The sequence below is a fragment of the Zalophus californianus genome, chromosome 3 (genome assembly GCF_009762305.2).
Source record: "Zalophus californianus isolate mZalCal1 chromosome 3, mZalCal1.pri.v2, whole genome shotgun sequence".
NCBI lineage: Eukaryota > Metazoa > Chordata > Mammalia > Carnivora > Otariidae > Zalophus > Zalophus californianus.
The window spans coordinates 156,616,291-156,635,597 of NC_045597.1; the positions used below are offsets into that span (position 1 = coordinate 156,616,291).

The following is a 19,307-nucleotide window of genomic DNA, read 5'->3' on the forward strand; positions in this document are numbered from 1 at the left end:
AGAATTGTGGAATCACTATGGTGTACACTGGAAACTAATATAACGTTGTGTGTCAACTATAATTAAAAACAACAACAACAACAACAGTTGTCAGCAACAGCTACTACCAAAATGTAGAGGACAAACCATTCACAAATATTACGTAGAAATAAATGCCATTAAGCCACATGTAGCTATTCACCAAACCAACTATACCAACAGCTACAACACAATTGGCATTATCAACTATGTACATAACATCAAAAGAAAAATGTATGTATGTCAAGTCTGGCTAACGTCCACAAAAATTTAAAAATAATTAATTACAATTCATTAAGGGCTCTAATAATTAATTTCTCTTTTGTTAAGAAAACTAATTGGCTTACTTAATATTATTCATCTTGATTATATCTGTTTCTAATCAGAAAAATATATTTAAATCACAGAACTGAATGTCTGGATTCTCAGACATCTGTGATCCTAGTTCAGGCAACACTCTTGTGTTCATAAATATGATCAAGGAACATGCATTGCTTAAACTAACAAATGATCAAACAAAAGAAATATCATGCTCTAAACATCTGCCAGTTCAAATTTCAGCTGTATCATGCTGCCTTTGCATACATATTTTAGTTAAATGTGAATAAAATAAAAAAAAAATACTATCTGCTAACATGGAATCCCACTGTCAAGCTTGAAGTGTACCTACCAGTACATTTCATCATATATAAATAATGAAAACACTTAAAAAAATTTTTTAGAAAACATTTTTATAACTGCAATTTTGTCAGTGGGTTTTTACATTCCATCCACAATCAGAGACTAGATAACTTTTTGAGCAACAATTTTATAAGATTTTTAAGTTCTCCGTGCAATATTTAGTATCCTATTAGTAACAGCATAAATAGACTGTTAGACTTGGATCCAAGATTTCTTTTTGTCCAGTGTTTGTCAAATTTCTTTATATTTCATGTTAAAGGTTTCCTTAAAGAAGTGAAAATTTTAAGGTAAAAACAGACCAATGGAGAGCTACTCAAACTTAAGATGAAGCCAGGAGCCCATATGGCCTCCTGCCATCTGTCTACTCCACCTGCCTTAGGGCTCCAGGTGTGAAAACTGGCCTACTTCAACCTCATCATGTGAATAATAATTCAAGTTGTTCTTTAGGCCTACTGCCCCAATTCATTTATTTTGGAGTCTCCTGCTGCCTTGTATTTGCTACAAATACATAGCTCTTTACCAAAACCTTAAGAATATGCCATCATTGCTTTCTTATTGTGAGGCTACTCTAGGTTCACACCGTACTTAAATTCGGTCCCAAGCATTAGATATATACTAAATATATGCTTGTCCAATGCCTCATTTGAAATGACCACATAATATATTTGCCTTAATAGCTTATTTTCCTTTAACCTCAACAATCTAACATAATAGCTCTACTAGAAAAGGTAGAGTAACATAAAAAAATCTCATCACATAGGATTTTACACGACATGAGTGCTTTGCGATTCAAATCAGTTTCTTAGGGATAATGAAACAGTTCTCAGTACAGGGCAAAAGTAGCAGGCTGACAGAGTGCATGATTCATACTGATATGAAAAGCAAAGATAAAGATTTCTGGAAAGGGATGACATACCCACTGGAACCATATCCTGGTACTGTGGCCTACTGACTGTATTGAACGTACTCGATGGCCTGGGAAGAACTGGTGGGCCTGTATGTCGAGAATCTTCTCCTACCTGCAAACCAGAAGCATTATTTATGTTGTGCACCAAGACCCAGAATGGTTTAAATCAGCACACCAAGCCTAGTTCAAAATACTTGACAACGAGCATTAAGGACCAACTGATCAGAAAAGATGCCAGCTGAGGAGCCAACACAGGGTTCTCAGGAGCTCTGCTTTAGTGGCTGGATTGAGGGGAGGGGTTGGGACGTCCATGTCCTTGAGAGGGGCTGGGGCAGTGACCAGGGGGTACAGGGGTAGGTCCATATGCATACAATTATTGGAGCTGTAGAAGCTAAACAGCAGGCCTGTTCACCAGGAATAACCTCTGCTTTGACAGAACAAAATCCTGCAACAATACATCGGAGAGGGAACTTGGGAAGTACCAGTACCAAGTTATTCCCTCCTTTGGCCAAGGCAGGTTAGGGAATTCCCTGCTCAGCGGAGGCTGAAGAGCAGCAAGCTTCGTGTGGGGTTCTGAGTTGGTGTATTATCTCCTCAGGAGCAATTTTACACACCTATTAGAGCACCCGGTACAACAGCTCTTTCTGGTTTGAACCTCCCACACCAGGAAGCTAATCATAGCAGGTGTGAAAGAGCTAAATAGGGTTGCCCCAACCTGAATTATTTATTGTACCTATTACAGATTTAGAAACTCATACATACAACAAGTCAATGAACAAAAATGTCCTTTAATAGTCTTCTCAGTAAACTCTAGCATTGCTTTAGCTTCTGTTTTAGCACCCCCCTCCCCATATTACAGAAGTCTTTTCAGACAACAGTAGAAAAGAAGTATTAGAGAGTAAGAGGGGAAAAAAAGGCAAAATAACATATTGGATTTAGAAATTGGTACTTTAAAAATAGAGCTTCTACTCCACTCATTCAAACCTTCACAACCATTTTATCACACTGTATCTGTGCGGTGTTTGGTGAAGGTTTTTCTAAAGGCCCTAAAACTAAAAATACTGTTCCCACTCTACACTGCTTGCTTGTCCCTCAAGAATACTCTCACTCATTCTTCACAGTGTAATTCAAATAGCCCCTCCTTGATGAAGCCTTCCCTTCTGTTCAAGCTGACTTTAAATGTACCCTTCTCTGAGCTCCCACAGCACTTGGTATACATTTCTTAAGCAGCTGCCATTATCACCATTTTATAAAGCGTTTTCATTCATATTTTTATTCATCTGTATTATGATTAGTTTCATACATTTGCTCCTTAATAAGAAAAAGAAACATATGTTATTTGTATCGTTCACACCAACCACTATGTCTCTACACTGCCAGTGTTTGGTAAGAATTTCTCTGTTGGATGGAAGATACACCAACATTTCTACTACCTGTGATATTTGCTAAATGAGGATAAGAGAGTAGATGGAAAGACTCCTGTGTATGACTAGAAGTTTCTCGCTCTGTTTCTCTTGAATTATTGGCTTTGAAGAATAAAGTCAGCCACTCTCAGAGGAGATTCGATCATTAACGACACCTTGTTTGTCAGTCACAGAATTTATCACTTCAGTACATGAACATATACTTTTACTCCTTGTCAGTATGTGGTCATGCGTCATTATTTCCCAGAAGAGACAAATGTCTTCTCTTCAACAACCCACTTCTTCAAACCAGACCGTCAGACGGGGCAAGGCCAGATAAGTGTGTGGAGCACTGCAGGTGGTGCCAGAAAGCACATTCCCGTCAATGGTCTGGCAAGGCTGGGGCTGACTGCTGAGTCTTTGTGGGGTTATCTCGGTTCCATTGCTCAGTCTCCATCAACACGAAGAGATATCCTCACTTAAATTTGAATGTGTACCTTAGGATCCCTCTACCCCAACAGGCTATTACTAGACCATGAAAATAACTCAAGTCCTGAGACCGAGGAATTGAAAGAAAAAGGAAGGTAGCTATAAATCTTATGCAAGTAGTCCTGACCAGACCCAGCAGCCAGCTCCATACTGTGAAGTCAAGATAAGGCCAAGTGGCTAAAGTGCACTGGCCTTGTGATAAAAGTCAGGCAGGGCCCTAATTATGGTACGTATCACACACAAGGTCCAAAGGTGAGAGGTCTGTTCTGCTTCTAAGATAAATGCTGTTTGCATCATCCAGTTCATCACTAATGGTTTCCATGGCAGCAAAGTAAAGATTGATCAACTACTCATAAAATATAAATATTTCTGTGCATACCTCATCCTGCAATAGATTTATATATCACTTTTATATGAGCTTCTCAAGTATACTCTTCTATGTATCAGCAAACACACAAGTATGTAAATTACGAGGGGAAATTCCAAGAGTAGAATTTTGATGAATAAAATCCAGTTATTTATCGCATTCATAATTTTTCTTATAAGAGAGGTTACAAAAATATTTGATCTACAATATAATACTGAAAATATAATATGCACATAGACATGGAAAAGGCATATAGGAAAAGAATCTTAATTCTTTTTGCCTGAGCACAATTTTTAGAAACAATGTATACCAAGCAATGATAAACATTCAAGGCATAAAGCCAGTACTAAAGAGAAAAAAAGTTGACTTAAAACATTCCTTTTATTTAAGCTACTAAAGAAAAAGGAAAACAGGAAGTGATTATTTCTTTTTTTTTTTTTTTTGGTTAGGCTATTCAAGGGCCCCCATGTGGTTACCACAGGTCACTACAAGTCAGCAAAGTTAAAGCGAGGTAGAGCTGTTAGTAACTAATTCCGCCCATTTTCTCTGGGCTCTTAGAGTACATGAATCAACTCTCATGGTGACTTTAAAGAATATTAGTGAGGATACCACCACCCCATAGCATTGGCTGAAGATTTTAATCCAATCCAGCAACCCTCACTTCAAAAACCTCCCTTATATGTAACTGACATTTTGCGCACTAAAAGTTACATTTCGAACCTTTTGTTCATCAGTTTGATGATTGGGCCTTTGTGTGACACGAGTCTCCCTCAAACCTCATTACAACTCGGCATATTACCCATCTGACGTGGAAAAAAAAGTTACATTTATTTTTTCCTATGAAGCTACCCTTAGGTATGTACACAAAAGGCTTTACCGTCATCCTCTCTAGAACATTTCCTAACATTGAGAATTTTCTCTCACCAACTTCTGAATGTAAAAAATTCTCTGCATTCTTCAATCTTTCCTCATATATCCATCTTTCAAAGTTTGTAAATTAGGCTCTGTGTATTTCCAGAGAGGCCCTGTCAACATTGCAACACTTTCCAGTCTTCAAATGATAAAGCTCTAAACCAAACTAGGAAAACAAAACAAAACAATAATAAAAAGCCCGCCCATTTCCACAGCCACCGCATCCCCGTGGCTTCCACGAAGCGCTTGCCGAGGGCGGGGGGCGTGGGACTCACCTCGCCGGCACTGTGGCTGCGTTGCCTCGTCAGGTGCTGCCGATGAACCAGCGCGCTTGTGGGTCTACTGCTCTGGAGCGGGAGCCGGGGGTCGATAAAAGTGGTGGTGCGGGAGTTGTGGTCGACAAAAAATGCCTAGGAAACAGTCCCCTCAGTCAGTTGTCAATTCGTGCCACACACCTGTCTTCGCTGACCTATCACTGCACACGTTCAGGAAAAAAACCTACTTTCGAGTAATGATCTTAGCTCCATTTTCTCATAAACTTAATCTTTGGGGAGAATTATTCCTGGTTTTAGGAAATACTCGAAGAGACAGTCATCAAAGACAGGATCTTAGAAAGGAGCCATATGAAAGGACACTTGGGCTTCTCTTAACTGGTGCTCCTTAAGTTCTTACTGCTCTCCACGGTTATTACAAAGTTCTTATTTATCACTTGACACTTCAACCTCATTGACCTCTCCTACACTGTCAGCCCTCAGGCTCCCAACTTTCCCAGAGTAGTGTCTCCTCCATTTGTCCCATCCCAGCCTGATGACCATCCTAGTATTTCAGGGCTTTCTCTTACACATGTATTAACAGTCTTCACTTGTTCCACATCTTCACAACCTTATTCATTTAACCGGTACCTCAGTATCGAATATTCTTTCTAAATGCTTTGATTACATTACTGCTCCAATCCAAAGCTTCCACTGGCTACCCATTATCTAGAAAAAAAATTCTGACAAAATTTGGCAGTTTTCCAAGATTTTAAAATCTCCTTCCCATTTGCCTCTCCAGTTTAATCGGTGATCACACATTACATACAAATTTTATCACCTGCAATGACTTTGGGCAAGTCACTTAAGTTCTCTGAGCTGTAGAATTCTTATAAAAACATTTCTCCCCCCATACTGTGAAAGAAGGGAGGAATCATGTCTATGGTGTTTACTGCAGAATTCCCGATTAGCGAAATCACAAATGAGCATAAACTGTTTCCCTCACTGTTGCAGTAAGGACTGCATATAACGTAGAAAAGCCTTTTAAAATTCTTTTTGTTTAATTCTGAAGCTCTACACCAGTGCTATTTATCACTGTCATTAGGAGCCGAATGGTGTAAGTCTTCAAAGTAAAATTCGCTCTAGGGAATAATGAAGCCCATTATCTCAAGGACAATTAGAAAATGTAAGTTTTCCATGATCAGATAAAGTTTATTAGGTCATCAAGATAAAAGAGACTATTAGGAGAGCCGGGAGACACATTACCTATTAGTCAAGTGTCAGGGCACATGATATATGCCAATAATCTAAGCCAAAAAGAACTGACTTCTCAAACTGATGGAGCTCAGTTAAAGTACTTTAAAGACTAGGAAGGAGAAAACACCTAGGTAAATCCCAGGTTTAGATGATATATTTATGTCTATTAAAAAAATCACCTTTCCATTATGAAACAAAATATTTCTGTATATACATAATCAGGAAACAGGGAAAACAATTTGTAGGTAGCTCCCAAATAGGAAAAAAAAAAACACTTATTTCTTTGTAAGGAAATAACCTTAAGCAGTAGATGTACTAGAAGACAAAGCAGAGAAATATACTGATTGAGAATTCTTGCCAGTCCTTCCTTTATTCCCTCCTATTTATTTTAATTAATTAATTAAATTTATTATTATTTTTTTTACTATGTTCACTTAGTGAGCATATAGTACTGTATGCTGGCTAGTCCCTTCTTTCAATATCTGATTTCCAGGTACAAAGACTGAATTAAGTGGAAGTCTTGTAGGAGATGATGCCATCAGCCTCACATCCCTGGGTAATGCTCCCTTTTTCCTAACAGGTCAGGTGGAACATCTATCTTCTCTCATCTTGTAAAAATAAAACAAAATAAAACAAACAAAAAACCACCAATGATAAACTCTATATAGGCTTATATTGGCAGGTTCTGGTCCCAAATGTCACACTGGTCCCCATTTGATTTGGGCTTCTAATACATTTATACATCATTTCTGCCACTATTCAAAATGTCATACAATAGAAATTAAATTATTTTGACAAATGGACATTTCAAAATAATAAATATTATAATCAGCCACATATCTTTATGAAATTAAGTTTTTATTAATAAAGCAATAATATGTCATGTTTTTTAAGGGAAAAATACAGAGAGTGCTAAAATAGAATTGCCTATTTACCTAATTTCTTAGGAATGTTTTGAAGGGATGGGTAACCATTTAGAGGTAACAATGATGCACTTGTAATTATAAGGACAAATGGGTGTGTACATCTAGGTCAGCTGTGATTTATATGTAGTGTCATAGTATAATTTGATGTTAAGAGGCTTGTCTAAAACCAATTCTCTAAAGAATTATACTGTAAATGCCTTGAGGGCAAGGACTCTTTCTTACTCATCCTGTTATCCCTGATAGCTTTTGGAACTGCATCTGGGGGAAAGATGCGGGCTTAGTAAATAACTCTAAAATGCTAATATCTTGACTAAAGTACAGAGAGACAACTCATAATGAACTAATCAAGTAATAAAAGTCACATTCTTTTACATAAGCATAGAAATACTTAAAGATCTTAAAAAAATAAATGAGGTGTGTGTGTGTGTTTATGTGTGTGTGTGTGAAAAGCTTGGAGAGTTAAAGACTATAAAACCACAGATAGGATAGAAGTTTTTAAAACATCCCATTGTAGATATGGATAAACTACCAAGTTAAAACTTGAGAAGTGGGAGGCAAAGTAGTAATTAAATGGTTGGGATCTAAAAAAAGACAAGGCTGGTTCTGAGCGTTACCTCCACCACTTACTAGTGACATAACCGTGAGCAAACTACTTAACTTTTTTAAACCACAATATCTTTTCTGTGAAATGGGGATAATAACACCGACATCAAAAGAAGGTTAAATGAGATGGTTCTTATAAATTTTTTTAACATAGTGCCTGTGACCTCTTAAATGTTACTATTATTAGTACTAATAATAAGTTTTAACTTCTAAGACGTTTTTCCCAGGATCACAATGTATCTTGCTACATTCCATACACAAGGCTCAAAAAAATGGAGAACTAGGGAAACTAGACTTCCTGAGCTCCTTGTAAGTGTATGTGGCCCAGACTAAGTTATGGTCAATGTGATGTAAACAGAGTGTCACATGATACTTCTGGAAAATCTCCTTACAAGGAGATTTTTACAAGGTCAAGCCTTCCCCTGTCCTTCATCTTTTCTGCTCCCTGGGAGAAGGATGTAATTGGTGGAGCTCCAGCAGCCATACAGAACCATAAAGATGAAAGATTGTTGAGCAGAAATTGGAAGAGGCCAAGGCTCTCACAACTTGAGAAATCACCTCAAGAGCCCCAGACTGTCTACCTCTGAACACCTTTATGTGAGTGAAGAAAAGCTTGTATATTAAACTTTGTATGGGTCTCTGTCACAATGCAGCCAGAACAAATCCTGATATACTGAAGTCTCCGCAACTCAGAGGAAACATGGTCTTCCTTAAATTCAAAGCATAGAAGAACACATAAACCAGCAACCACCATTATAAATAAAGATTTTCATTATTCGGTAAATAATGATATCTCGTTGTTCACCTTCAATATAGTTGGGTAACAGTTCTGATTTAAGTGAGATGTATAGTTGGGAACCTATAAAGCTGGGATTTGAATTTATCTTTCTGTCTGACTCCAAAGCCCAATGAGTAGTACCTCTTTCCCCTCGGTCTCCTTTTCATATATCATTTTGTTTCCATTCTGCCTTCTGCTCCCTATCTTTTCCTTTTCATGTTCCTCCCACTCCCCTCATACTGTATGCTGTACATGATTTTGGAAAGCATTTACGTATTTATTGAATTAGGCTGGCAATAACAGCCACTCACAGTTCTGGGCCTTAATACCGTTTCACCACTGAAAAGGCTGCCACTAATGTCAGACAGCAAACTGTACGTACTCTCCACAGTTTGCACTGTTAACCAGTTGGAGGCATGGCTGTAGGTGGGGAATAGGTGATATTTGTATCCCACAAAGGGTTCAGTTTCAGAGTCAAATAGAATGTGCATACTGTTGGGGCGCCTGAGTGGCTCAGTCGTGAAGCGTCTGCCTTCGGCTCAGGTCACGGTCCCAGGGTCCTGGGATCGAGCCCCGCATCGGGCTCCCTGCTCAGCAGAGAGCCTGCTTCTCCCTCTCCCGCTCCCCCCCGCTTGTGTTCCCTCTCTTGCTGTGTCTCTCTCTGTCAAATAAATAAATAAAATCTTAAAAAAAAAAAGAATGTGCATATTGTTGACACATGCTTTCTAAGTCTGCCAAGTACTTGGGGAAAAAGATCTTGATTAAGACCTCTATTAAATCCTATCACTAGAGCACTAACAGAATGCAGCACAAAGAAGCAATTACTTAGCATGTATTTTGCCTTTGCCCCACCCACTGTGCGACCATGGACAGGTTTCCTTGGTGCTTTGCTTTATCCCCATAAAGGGGACTACTCAGGTCACAGCTGAGTTGTGAAAAATGTATTCTACTTTAAAGTAGAGAGAAAAGCATAGAAAACTTACTGTGCAAAATTTAGGTTCGCCATTTCTATTTGTGACACACAAATCAATTATGTCAGAAAAGTGGATCATTTTCCCACAGGATATCCTAAGTAGTTTAAGCCAGTAACACAGTTGACCTAGTACTTTTTTTTTTTTTTAATTTGGGTCATTTTTTTTCTGTCACCATCTTGAATAGTCTGCCTTTATTTATGGAAGCATTTAACATGTATTAATAAATTCTGTGTGGGTAAATAGCATGTTGAGAATGTAGACTCTATGAAAAAAACAGCTGTATCAAAAAATGGGTCTTTTTCAGATTAGCCATAGCAAAGCAAATTTTGAACAACATAGATTCCCTACTGTTAAGTTTTATTAAGGAAACTGACCCAAGCTTCACAGTGCTGGACCAACTAAGACTAACAACACAGTCAAAAACTGAAAGGAATGCAAATACACAAACTCAGATCTCATTTGAAAAACTTCTTCCCTTTCATTGCTTCAGGGCATGGTCGAGTCAGGAAATATGGGCTAGTTGGAGCCAAGTGATATTTTAGTGAGGCCAAACAAAATACGCTTCTCTCTTTACACAATTCTTTCTTTTTATTTTTTTAAGCTTCTATTATTTAAAAAAAAAAAGAAAAAGCCATCAGTATTTGTGAAGAAATACCAACCTCAGGCTCAACAAATCTAAGTTACAGAAGTTTGAAATTGTTTCCAGTTAACATTCTGCCAAACCAGGAATCCATATTAAAAGACCATGTAAACAGAATAAAACGAGCACTTGTAACTATGCCACACAAAGAAGATCAGCTCTTCTATCTTCTTCTAAAGAGCTATGGAAAAAGCAGGCAGTTCCAGATGGTGGCACAGGAAGATCCTGAACTCACTTCCTCCCACAGGCACAACAAATCTATAGCTACATGTGAAACAATTCCCTCTGAAAAGAACATGAGAACTAGCTGAACAGCTCCACAACAAAGGATAAAAGGGTCATTGAGATGGGTAGGAGAGGCAGAGATCTTGCCAAAACTTCCATCCCCAGTGTAGCAACCACTGGGAGGGGTCTCACAATGGAACTCCTCTGTGAGGGGTTTTTGCCTCACATTAGGCACCCCAACCCTTGGGACCGGAGAGACAAGCTCCCAAAACATCTGGCTTAGAAAACCATCAAGACTTATATCCAGAGGAACCATAGGGCTGTAGAGAACAGAGATTCTGCTCTTAAAGGGCTTGTGTGCAGACTCACTTGCCCTGGGATCCAGCACAAAAATAGCAGTTTGGAAAGAGCCTAGATCATATGTGAAGAAACTCATTAATCTCAAAGCATCTGCCAAAGGGCAAAAGTTTGTTGGGACTCTCTCCAGGAATGGAGGTACTCATGGATGCCATTTTTGCACTCTCACTTTAACTTGCTAGGGCCAACCCTCCATCCCCACCCTGCCTTATTCCCTCACACTGCTACCGCTACTGGCCAGAGGCAGCAGGTGAGCACCCCATCCCCTTTCACTGCTTTTGCAGCCCTGTCTCCTTCCCAGCTTCCCCCACAATGCTCCAAAGCCAGTGGGTGTGGGCAGCCCACACAGGGGATAGCCATTGAGTACTGGGCTCTGGTGGCCAGGGGAGATAGCATTTCTGGACCCCGTGGAGCTGAAACAAATGGAGAGGCAACTTGAAAGATAATCAAGAACTAGGGCAAGTTTAAATGATAAGGTTAATTGCCCACATAGGGACACCCCTTCAAGACTGGGAGAGATGGCTGTTTTGCCTAACACATGGAAACAAAAAGTCAAGCAAAATGAAGAAACAGAGTTATATGTTCCAAATGAAAGAACAAGATAAAATTCCAGAAAAACACATTAACGAAATGGAGATAAGTAATTTACCTGACAAAGAGATCAAAGTAAGGGTCAAAATTTGCTCACTGAACTCAGGAAAATGGATGAACATCGAGAAAACTTCAACAAAGAGCCAGAAAATAATAAGAAAACACCAAAGAGCAGTCACAGAGCTGAAGAATGCAATAACTGAACAATAGCTGAATACAATAACTGATAATACATTGGAGGGGTTCAACAGCAGACTAGATGAAGCAGAAGAATCCGTGATTTAGAATACAGGGTAGTGGGATTCACTCAAACAGAGCAGCAAAAAGAAAACAGAATTTTTAAAAGTGGAGATAGTTTAAAGGACCTTTGGGACAGCATCAAGCAAAATAACATTTGCATTTTAGGGGATACCAGAAGGAGAAAAGAGAAATAAAGGGCCTGAAAACCCATTTGAAGAAATAATGGCTGAAAACTTCCCTAACCCAGGGAAGGAAACAGACATCCAGACCCAGGAAGTCCAGAGAATGCCAAACAAGATGAACCCAAAAGACCCACACTAAGACACATTATAATTTAAATGTCAAAAGTTAAAGATAGAGAATCTTAAAAGTAGCAAGAGAAAAACAACTTGTTATACAAAAGGGAACCCCCATAAGACAATCAGCAGATTTTTGAGGAGAAACCTTGCAGGCCAATAGGAAGAGATATGATGTATTTAAAATGCTCAAAGGAAAAAACTTCCAACCAAGAATACTCTACCTGGCAAGTTTATCATTCAGAATTGAAAGAAAGATAAAGAATTTTCCAGACAAGCAAAAGTTAAAGGAGTTTATTACCAATAAACTGGCTCTGCAAGCTCAAAAGAAAGGGTACTGATTAGTAATAACAAAACATACAACAGAAAAATCTCACTAGTAAAAGTAAATATATAGTAAAGGAAGCAGATTAATCACGTATAAAGCAAGTATAAAGGTTAAAAGACAAAAGTAGTAAAACAACTATAACTATGATAATTAGTTAAAAGATACATAAAAGACGTAAAATGTGACACAAAAATGTAAAATGGGGGTGGTGGTATAAAAATGCAGTTTTAGAATGCATTCAAACTTAACTTGCTATCAACATAAAATACAGCATTATATATATAGACTGTTATATATGAGCCTTATTGTAACCACAAAGTAAAAACCTATAGTAGATATGCAAAAGATCATGAGAAAGGAATCTGAGCATTACACTACAGAAAACATTCAAACCACAGGGGAAGAAAGAAGAGAAGAAAGAATGAACAGAAAGGAACTACAAAAAGCCAGAAAATAAACAAAATGGCAGTAAGTACATGTCTATCAATAATTACTTTAAATGTAAATGGACTTAAACTCTCCAATCCGAAGACGCAGAACAACTGAATGGATAAAAATATAAGACCTATCTATACGTTGTCTATAAAGGACTCACCTTAGATATAAGGGCACACACAGACTGAAAGTGAAGGGATGAAAAAGATGTTTCATGCAAACAGAAACCAAAAGAAAGCTGAAGTAGCTATACTTACATTGAACAAAACAGACTTCAAAACAAAGATTGTAATAAAACACAAAGATGGGCCTTACATAATGATAGAGGGGTCAATTCAAGAAGATATAACATTTGTAAATATTTATGCACTCAACATAGGTGTACCTAAAGCAAATATTAACAGACCTAAAGGGAGAAACTGACAGCAATACAATACTACTAGGAGACTTTAATACCCCGGTTTACATCAAACGGTAGATCATCCAGACAGAAAATCAATAAGGAAACATTGGCCTTAAATGACACAATAGACAAGATGACCGTAATAGATACACGTATGACATTCTATCCCAAAGTAGAAGAATACACAGTCTTCTCAAGTGCACATGGAATATTCTCCAGGAGAGATCATATGTTAGGCCACAAAACAATTTTCAATAGATTTAAGAAGACTGAAATCATATCAAGCATCAATAGTATGAAGCTGGATATCACTTACAAGAAAAATGGGAAAATCATAAATATGTGGAGATTAAACAACATGATACTGAACAACCAATGGGTCAATGAAAAAAATCAAAGGAGAAATTAAAAAATGTCTTTAGACAAATGAAAACAGAAATACAACATACCAAAATCTATGGGTGCAGCAAAACCAGTTCTAAGAGAGAAGTTTACAGCAATACAGGCCTATCTTAAGACACAAGAAAAAACTTAAATAAACTATATATATATATAAAAGAACCAGAAAAAGAACCAACTCCAAAGTTAATAGAAGGAAGGAAATAATAAAGATAAGGGAGGACATCAATTAAATAGAGACTAAAAAAACAACAGAAAAGATCAATGAAACTAAGAGCTGGTTCTTTGAAAAGATAAACAAAATTGACAAACTGTTAGCTAGACAGACTAAGAAAAAAAGGGAAGGGTGCAAATAAATTAAATCAGAAATGAAAGAGAAGAAATCACAACTACTACCAAAGAAATAGAAAAGAATTATGAGAGATAAGTACATGCCAACAAATAGGAAAACCTAGAAGAAATGGATAAATTCCTAGAAATATACAATCTTTCAAGACTGAATCATGAAGAAATAGAAAATAGGACTGGACTGATTATTGGTAAGGACATTGAATCAATAATCAAAAAACTTCCAACAAACAAAAGTCTAAGACCAGGTGGCTTCACTGGTAAATTCTACCAAACATTCAAATAATATTTAATACTATCCTTCTCAAACTCATCCAAAAAATAAAAAGGAGGGAACACTTACCAAACTCATTTTGTGAGGACAGCACTACCCAATACCCAAACCAGATAAAGACACCACAGAAAAAAAGAAAGTTACAAACCAATATCCCTGATGAACCCAGATGTAAAAATCTTCAACAATATATTAGCAAACTAAATACAACAATACATCAAAAGAATTATATACCATGATCGAGGGAGATTTATTCCAAGGATGCAAGAATGATTCAAAATCTGCAAATCAATGTGATACACCACATTAATAGAATGAAGAATAAAAATCATATGATCATCTCAATAGATGCAGAAAATGTATTTGACAAAATTCAACACCTATTTATGATAAAAACTATCCACAAAGTGGGTATAGATAGAATGTACTTCAGCATAATAAAGGCCATATATGACAAGCCCACAGCTAACATCATACTCCACACTTTTCCCTTAAGATCAGGAAGAAGACAAGGACGCCCACTCTCATCACTTTAATTCCTAGTATTGGAATTTTATACCTAGTATTGGAAATCCTAGCCAGAATAATTAGGCAGGAAGAAAAATCCAAACATCAGTATCCAGGGAAATTAGGCAGGGAAAAAAAAATCCAAACAGTAGTATCCAAACTGGAAAGGAAGAAGTAAAACTATCATTATTTATGATCACATCATTTTATATAGAGAAACTCCTCAAGACTCCACTAATTTTAGAACTAATAAACAGATTGCATAAAGTTGCAGGGCACAAAATCGATATATAAAAATCTGTTGCATTTTTATAAACTAACAACAAACTATCAAAAAGAGAAATTAAGAAAACAATCTCATTTACAATTTCATCAAAAAGAATAAAATACCTAGGAATAAATCTAACCAAGGAGATGAAATATGTATACACTGAAAATTACAAGACATAGATCAAAGAAATTGAAGAAGACACAAATAAATGGAAAGATATTCCATGCTCATGGGTTGGAAAAATTAATATTGTAAAAATGTCCATACTACCCAAAGCAATCTATAGATTCAATGCAATCCCTATCAAAATTCCAATGACATTTTTCACAGAAATGGAACAAACAATTCTAAAATCTGGAACAACAAAAGATCCTGAAAAAACAAAGCAATCTTAAGAAAGAACAAAGCTGGAATGAATCACACACCCTAATTTCAAAAGCTATTACAAAGCTACAGTGATCAAAACAGTATGGTATTGTCATAAAAACAGACTTATAGGTCAATAGAATAGAATAGAGAGCCCAGAAATAAACCAAAGCATATATGGTCAATTAATTTGTGACAAAGGAGGCAAGAATATACAATGGGGAAAGAATAGTTTTTTCAATAAATGGTGTTAGGAAAACGGGACAACCACATGCAAAAGAATGAAACTGGACCACTGTCTTATACTATTCACAAAAATTAACTTAAAGACTTGAATGTAAGATCAGAAACCACAGAACTCGTGGAAAAACACATAGTGGTAAGTTCCCTGACATCACTCTTGGTAATATTTTTTTTGGATCTGATTTCAGAGGTAACGGCAACAAAAGCAAAAATAAACAAATGAGACTACATCAAACTAAAAAGCTTCTGCACAGCAAAGAAAACCATCCACAAGATAAAAAGGCAACCTACTGAATGGGAGAACATATTTGCAAATCACATGTTCAGTAAGAGGTTAATATCCAAAATATATAAGGAACTCATACAGCTCAATAACAAAAACAAAAACAATCGATTAAAAACTGGGCAGAGGATCTGAATAGACATTTTTTTCCAAAGAAGACATCAGACAGCCAACAGGTACATGAAAAGATACTCAACATCACTCATCATCAGGGAAATACAAATCAAAACCATAATGTGATATCACTTCATACCAGTCAGAATGGCTAGTATCAAAAAAGACAAGAAATAACAAGTGTCAGCGAGGATGTGGAGAAAACTGGAAGACTTGTGCACTGTTAGTGGGAATGTAAATTGGTATGGCCATTGTGGAAAACAATATGAAGTTTCCTCAAAAAATTAAAAAATAGAAGTACCATAAGATCTAGCAGTTCCTTTTCTGATTATCTATCAAAAGAAAATGAAAACACTAATTCAAAAAGATATATGCATCCCCATGATTATTGTACCATTATTTACAATAGTCAAATATGGAAACAACCTACCTGTCCACTGATGGACGAACGCACAAAGAAGATGTGGTATATAGATATACAATGGAATACTATTCAGCCAGAAGAAAAGAATGAAATCCTGCCGTTTGTGGCAACATGAACAGACCTTGGAAGTATTATGCTAAGTGAAATAAGTCAGACAGAGAAAGACAAATACTGTATGAGTTCACTTATACATGGAATAAAAAACAAACAAAACAAAACTTATAGATAATGGAGAATAGATTAGTGGTTGCTAGAGCAGGGATGGCGGGTGTAAAATGGGTGAAGGAGATCAAGAGATATAAACTTCTAGTTACAAAATATGTGTCATGGGATACAATGTATAGCATGATGACTACAGACAATAATGTTGTATTGCAGATTTGACAGTTGCTAAGAAAATAAATCTTAAAAGTTCTCATCACAAAAAAAAATGTAACTTTGTATGGTGACAGATGGTAACTACACTTATTGTGGTGATCATTTTGTAATGTATACAAATGTGAATCATTATGTTGTATACCTGCTAACATAATGCTGTATGTCAATTATACTTCAATTTAAAAGAAAGGGAGAGGTATGGAAACAAAAGAACAACAATTTATAGGTTAGAAGCACTGTATATTGAATCTGTTCTTACTTCTGGCTTCTCTACAAAGTCTTAGAAATGCTTTAAAAAAGTTAATTGTAAACTAATTTTTATAAAGAATGTATTTACTTACACAGTCTCCCCATTCCAAAATATAAATCACTTCTCAGCTCCTGGCTCCCTCCCTAGTATTTCTCCAATTATTAGGAATAAATGTGTTATTATTTTCTTTATATTATATCCCAACAGAACACTTAGCAATAGCAGAAATGAAAAGGCTGAATGATACAGTTTATTATAAGTAAAAATAGTCATGCTACTGTTTTCCACCACTTGGTTCATCTGGAGGGAGTGATCCCAAACATTCCGTAACATCTGTATTAGTCACACAAAAGTTAAAGCAGGTTATTTTGTTAAACTGCTATGATCAGAGACTTAAAGCTGCGAGGAGACAAAACAGGAATCTGTGGTGCTCAAGCTAGAGTTCTGGAAACAGCTGGTCAGTTAGCAGATGTGGATAAGTCCAATATTCCCAACACTTTAAATATAAAATGTTAGCACAAGGATATTTTATGTGTTGGGAGTGGTGGTATTTAGGTGTTGGAAATATAATAGGAGAGCCAGTGATATGCTGGGGATGGCATGTACCAATTCATGACAGCTGATTGTGAGTTTTTTTTTTTTATTATGTTATGTTAATCACCATACATTACATCATTAGTTTTTGATGTAGTGAGATTTTAAGGGAATATGCTGGCAGCCTGAAATGGGCTATGGTGGGGGAATCTACCCCGTGGAAAATGGCAAATGTTACAAATCAGCCTTCTTCCACACTTCCCCCGGAGAGCCGGGTTTTAAACATTTACCAAAACACATCACTAGAGAAGACTGAGGATAGATAGAGTTATCCAAATCAGCCCATTTTCGGTACAGCAGAAAGTCACTGCCATGAAATTTTAAAATAGCATATTATATTGCATAAAAAAGATCCAGTACAGATCGTGAAGACAACTGTTTAAAACTAAAAGGCAAAGGCCATCTCCATACTTGGATAGTTCCTTCAAGATTCCATGAGTCTAGCATTTTACTCAGAAATACACTCACAAAACCAATCTCTGCTCTCTTCTCTCTTTCAAAAAGGTACACTGTCCCAGAAGTATTCTTTCCTGTTGTGTTCTATGTGTATTTATGTGAGTTAATGCTTAATCTAACACCCTTTTACCCCGTTAAAAAATCAGCAAGAGATCATTTAAAATCCACATGCTATTTACAAGTTTAGAACTTAATTCCATCTCCACCTGGACTGCTGTATAACTTCAGGTTATTAAACCAGGTAGCCACTACAAAGAGGTATTGTTTCAAAGCAATTAAAGAGATGTGCCACAAAAATAACAAATGTAGTCATCAAAGTAACAAAAAGTGTGTTTTTCAAAGTGTAGAGCTTATCCTAAGATATTTTAGGGATTCACTTGAGACTTCCAAATACTAAGTTGCATTGTACTCATTGAGATGAACCTGACCCAATAAGTTGTGGCTATCAGCTTCATGTGGGATACAACCAAAATCTATGTCATCACTGGGTCAACCTCTGCAGCCACATTGGTTATTACAGTCTGGTAAAATGAGAATCCTTTAGTAGGCTCAGACTGTGGAAACTTTCACTGTACAAATATTTGTTCTCTTCTCAAAATCTATCCTCATAACCATAACTGCTACTTGCCATGGTCATCTAAGTTGGGTATTTGGACCATTCTGCTACTCAAACCCCCAATCTGACATCCAAAGTCACAAAACTCTGGGGTTACTGTGTTTGGATACAGAAATGGATGTCAATTTAGCTAGGAGATAGAGCATATGATTTTTGTAAGAAAAACTACAAGAGGCGTCTTCTTCCTGCCTTGTTTTCGGCCTTTTTGCTCTCAGAGCCGCTGATAGCAAGATGTCTTCGGGAAATGCCAAAATTGGGCATCCTGCCCCCAACTTCATAGCCACGGCTGTTATGCCAGATGGCCAGTTCAAAGATCTCAGCCTATCTGACTACAAAGGAAAATACATTGTGTTCTTCTTTTACCCTCTTGACTTCACCTTTGTGTGTCCCACGGAGATCATTGCTTTCAGTGACAGGGCAGAAGAATTTAAGAAACTCAACTGTCAAGTGATTGGTGCTTCTGTGGATTCTCATTTCTGTCACCTGGCGTGGATCAACACACCCAAGAAACAAGGAGGACTGGGACCCATGAACATTCCCTTGGTATCAGACCCCAAGCGTACCATTGCTCAGGACTATGGAGGCATCTCCTTCAGGGGCCTCTTTATCATTGATGATAAAGGTATCCTTAGGCAGATCACGGTAAATGACCTTCCTGTAGGCCGCTCTGTGGATGAGACTCTGCGACTGGTTCAGGCCTTCC

The 19,307-nt window shown here is 37.1% G+C and overlaps 2 protein-coding genes and 1 pseudogene across 10 annotated transcripts in view; 2 read left to right on the plus strand and 1 right to left on the minus strand.

Annotated features, from left to right (window-relative positions):
* HECW2 (HECT, C2 and WW domain containing E3 ubiquitin protein ligase 2) overlaps positions 1-19,307 on the minus strand; it is a 353,828-nt gene that overhangs the window by 70,790 nt on the left and 263,731 nt on the right. For 8 of the 9 annotated variants that reach the window (XR_003519441.2, XM_027591366.2, XM_027591367.2 and 5 more), the window contains 2 exons: positions 5,053-5,187; positions 1,616-1,718 (listed from right to left, as the gene is read on the minus strand). Coding sequence is in view for 8 of the 9 variants with exons in the window: in XM_027591366.2 (XP_027447167.2) it covers positions 1,616-1,718; positions 5,053-5,187 (238 nt within the window). In the remaining variant the exon portion in view is untranslated. The remainder of the gene's footprint in view (positions 1-1,615; positions 1,719-5,052; positions 5,188-19,307) is intronic. The other variant, XM_027591370.2, reaches the window with a different exon arrangement.
* LOC113921214 lies at positions 4,583-4,674 on the plus strand (annotated as a pseudogene).
* Positions 18,784-19,307, plus strand: part of LOC113920938 (peroxiredoxin-1-like) — an 882-nt gene continuing 358 nt past the window's right edge. Inside the window, exon 1 of the mRNA XM_035726924.1 lies at positions 18,784-19,307. This exon is cut by the window's right edge and continues 358 nt beyond it. Coding sequence (XP_035582817.1) covers positions 18,836-19,307 — 472 coding nt within the window. The 5' untranslated portion in view covers positions 18,784-18,835.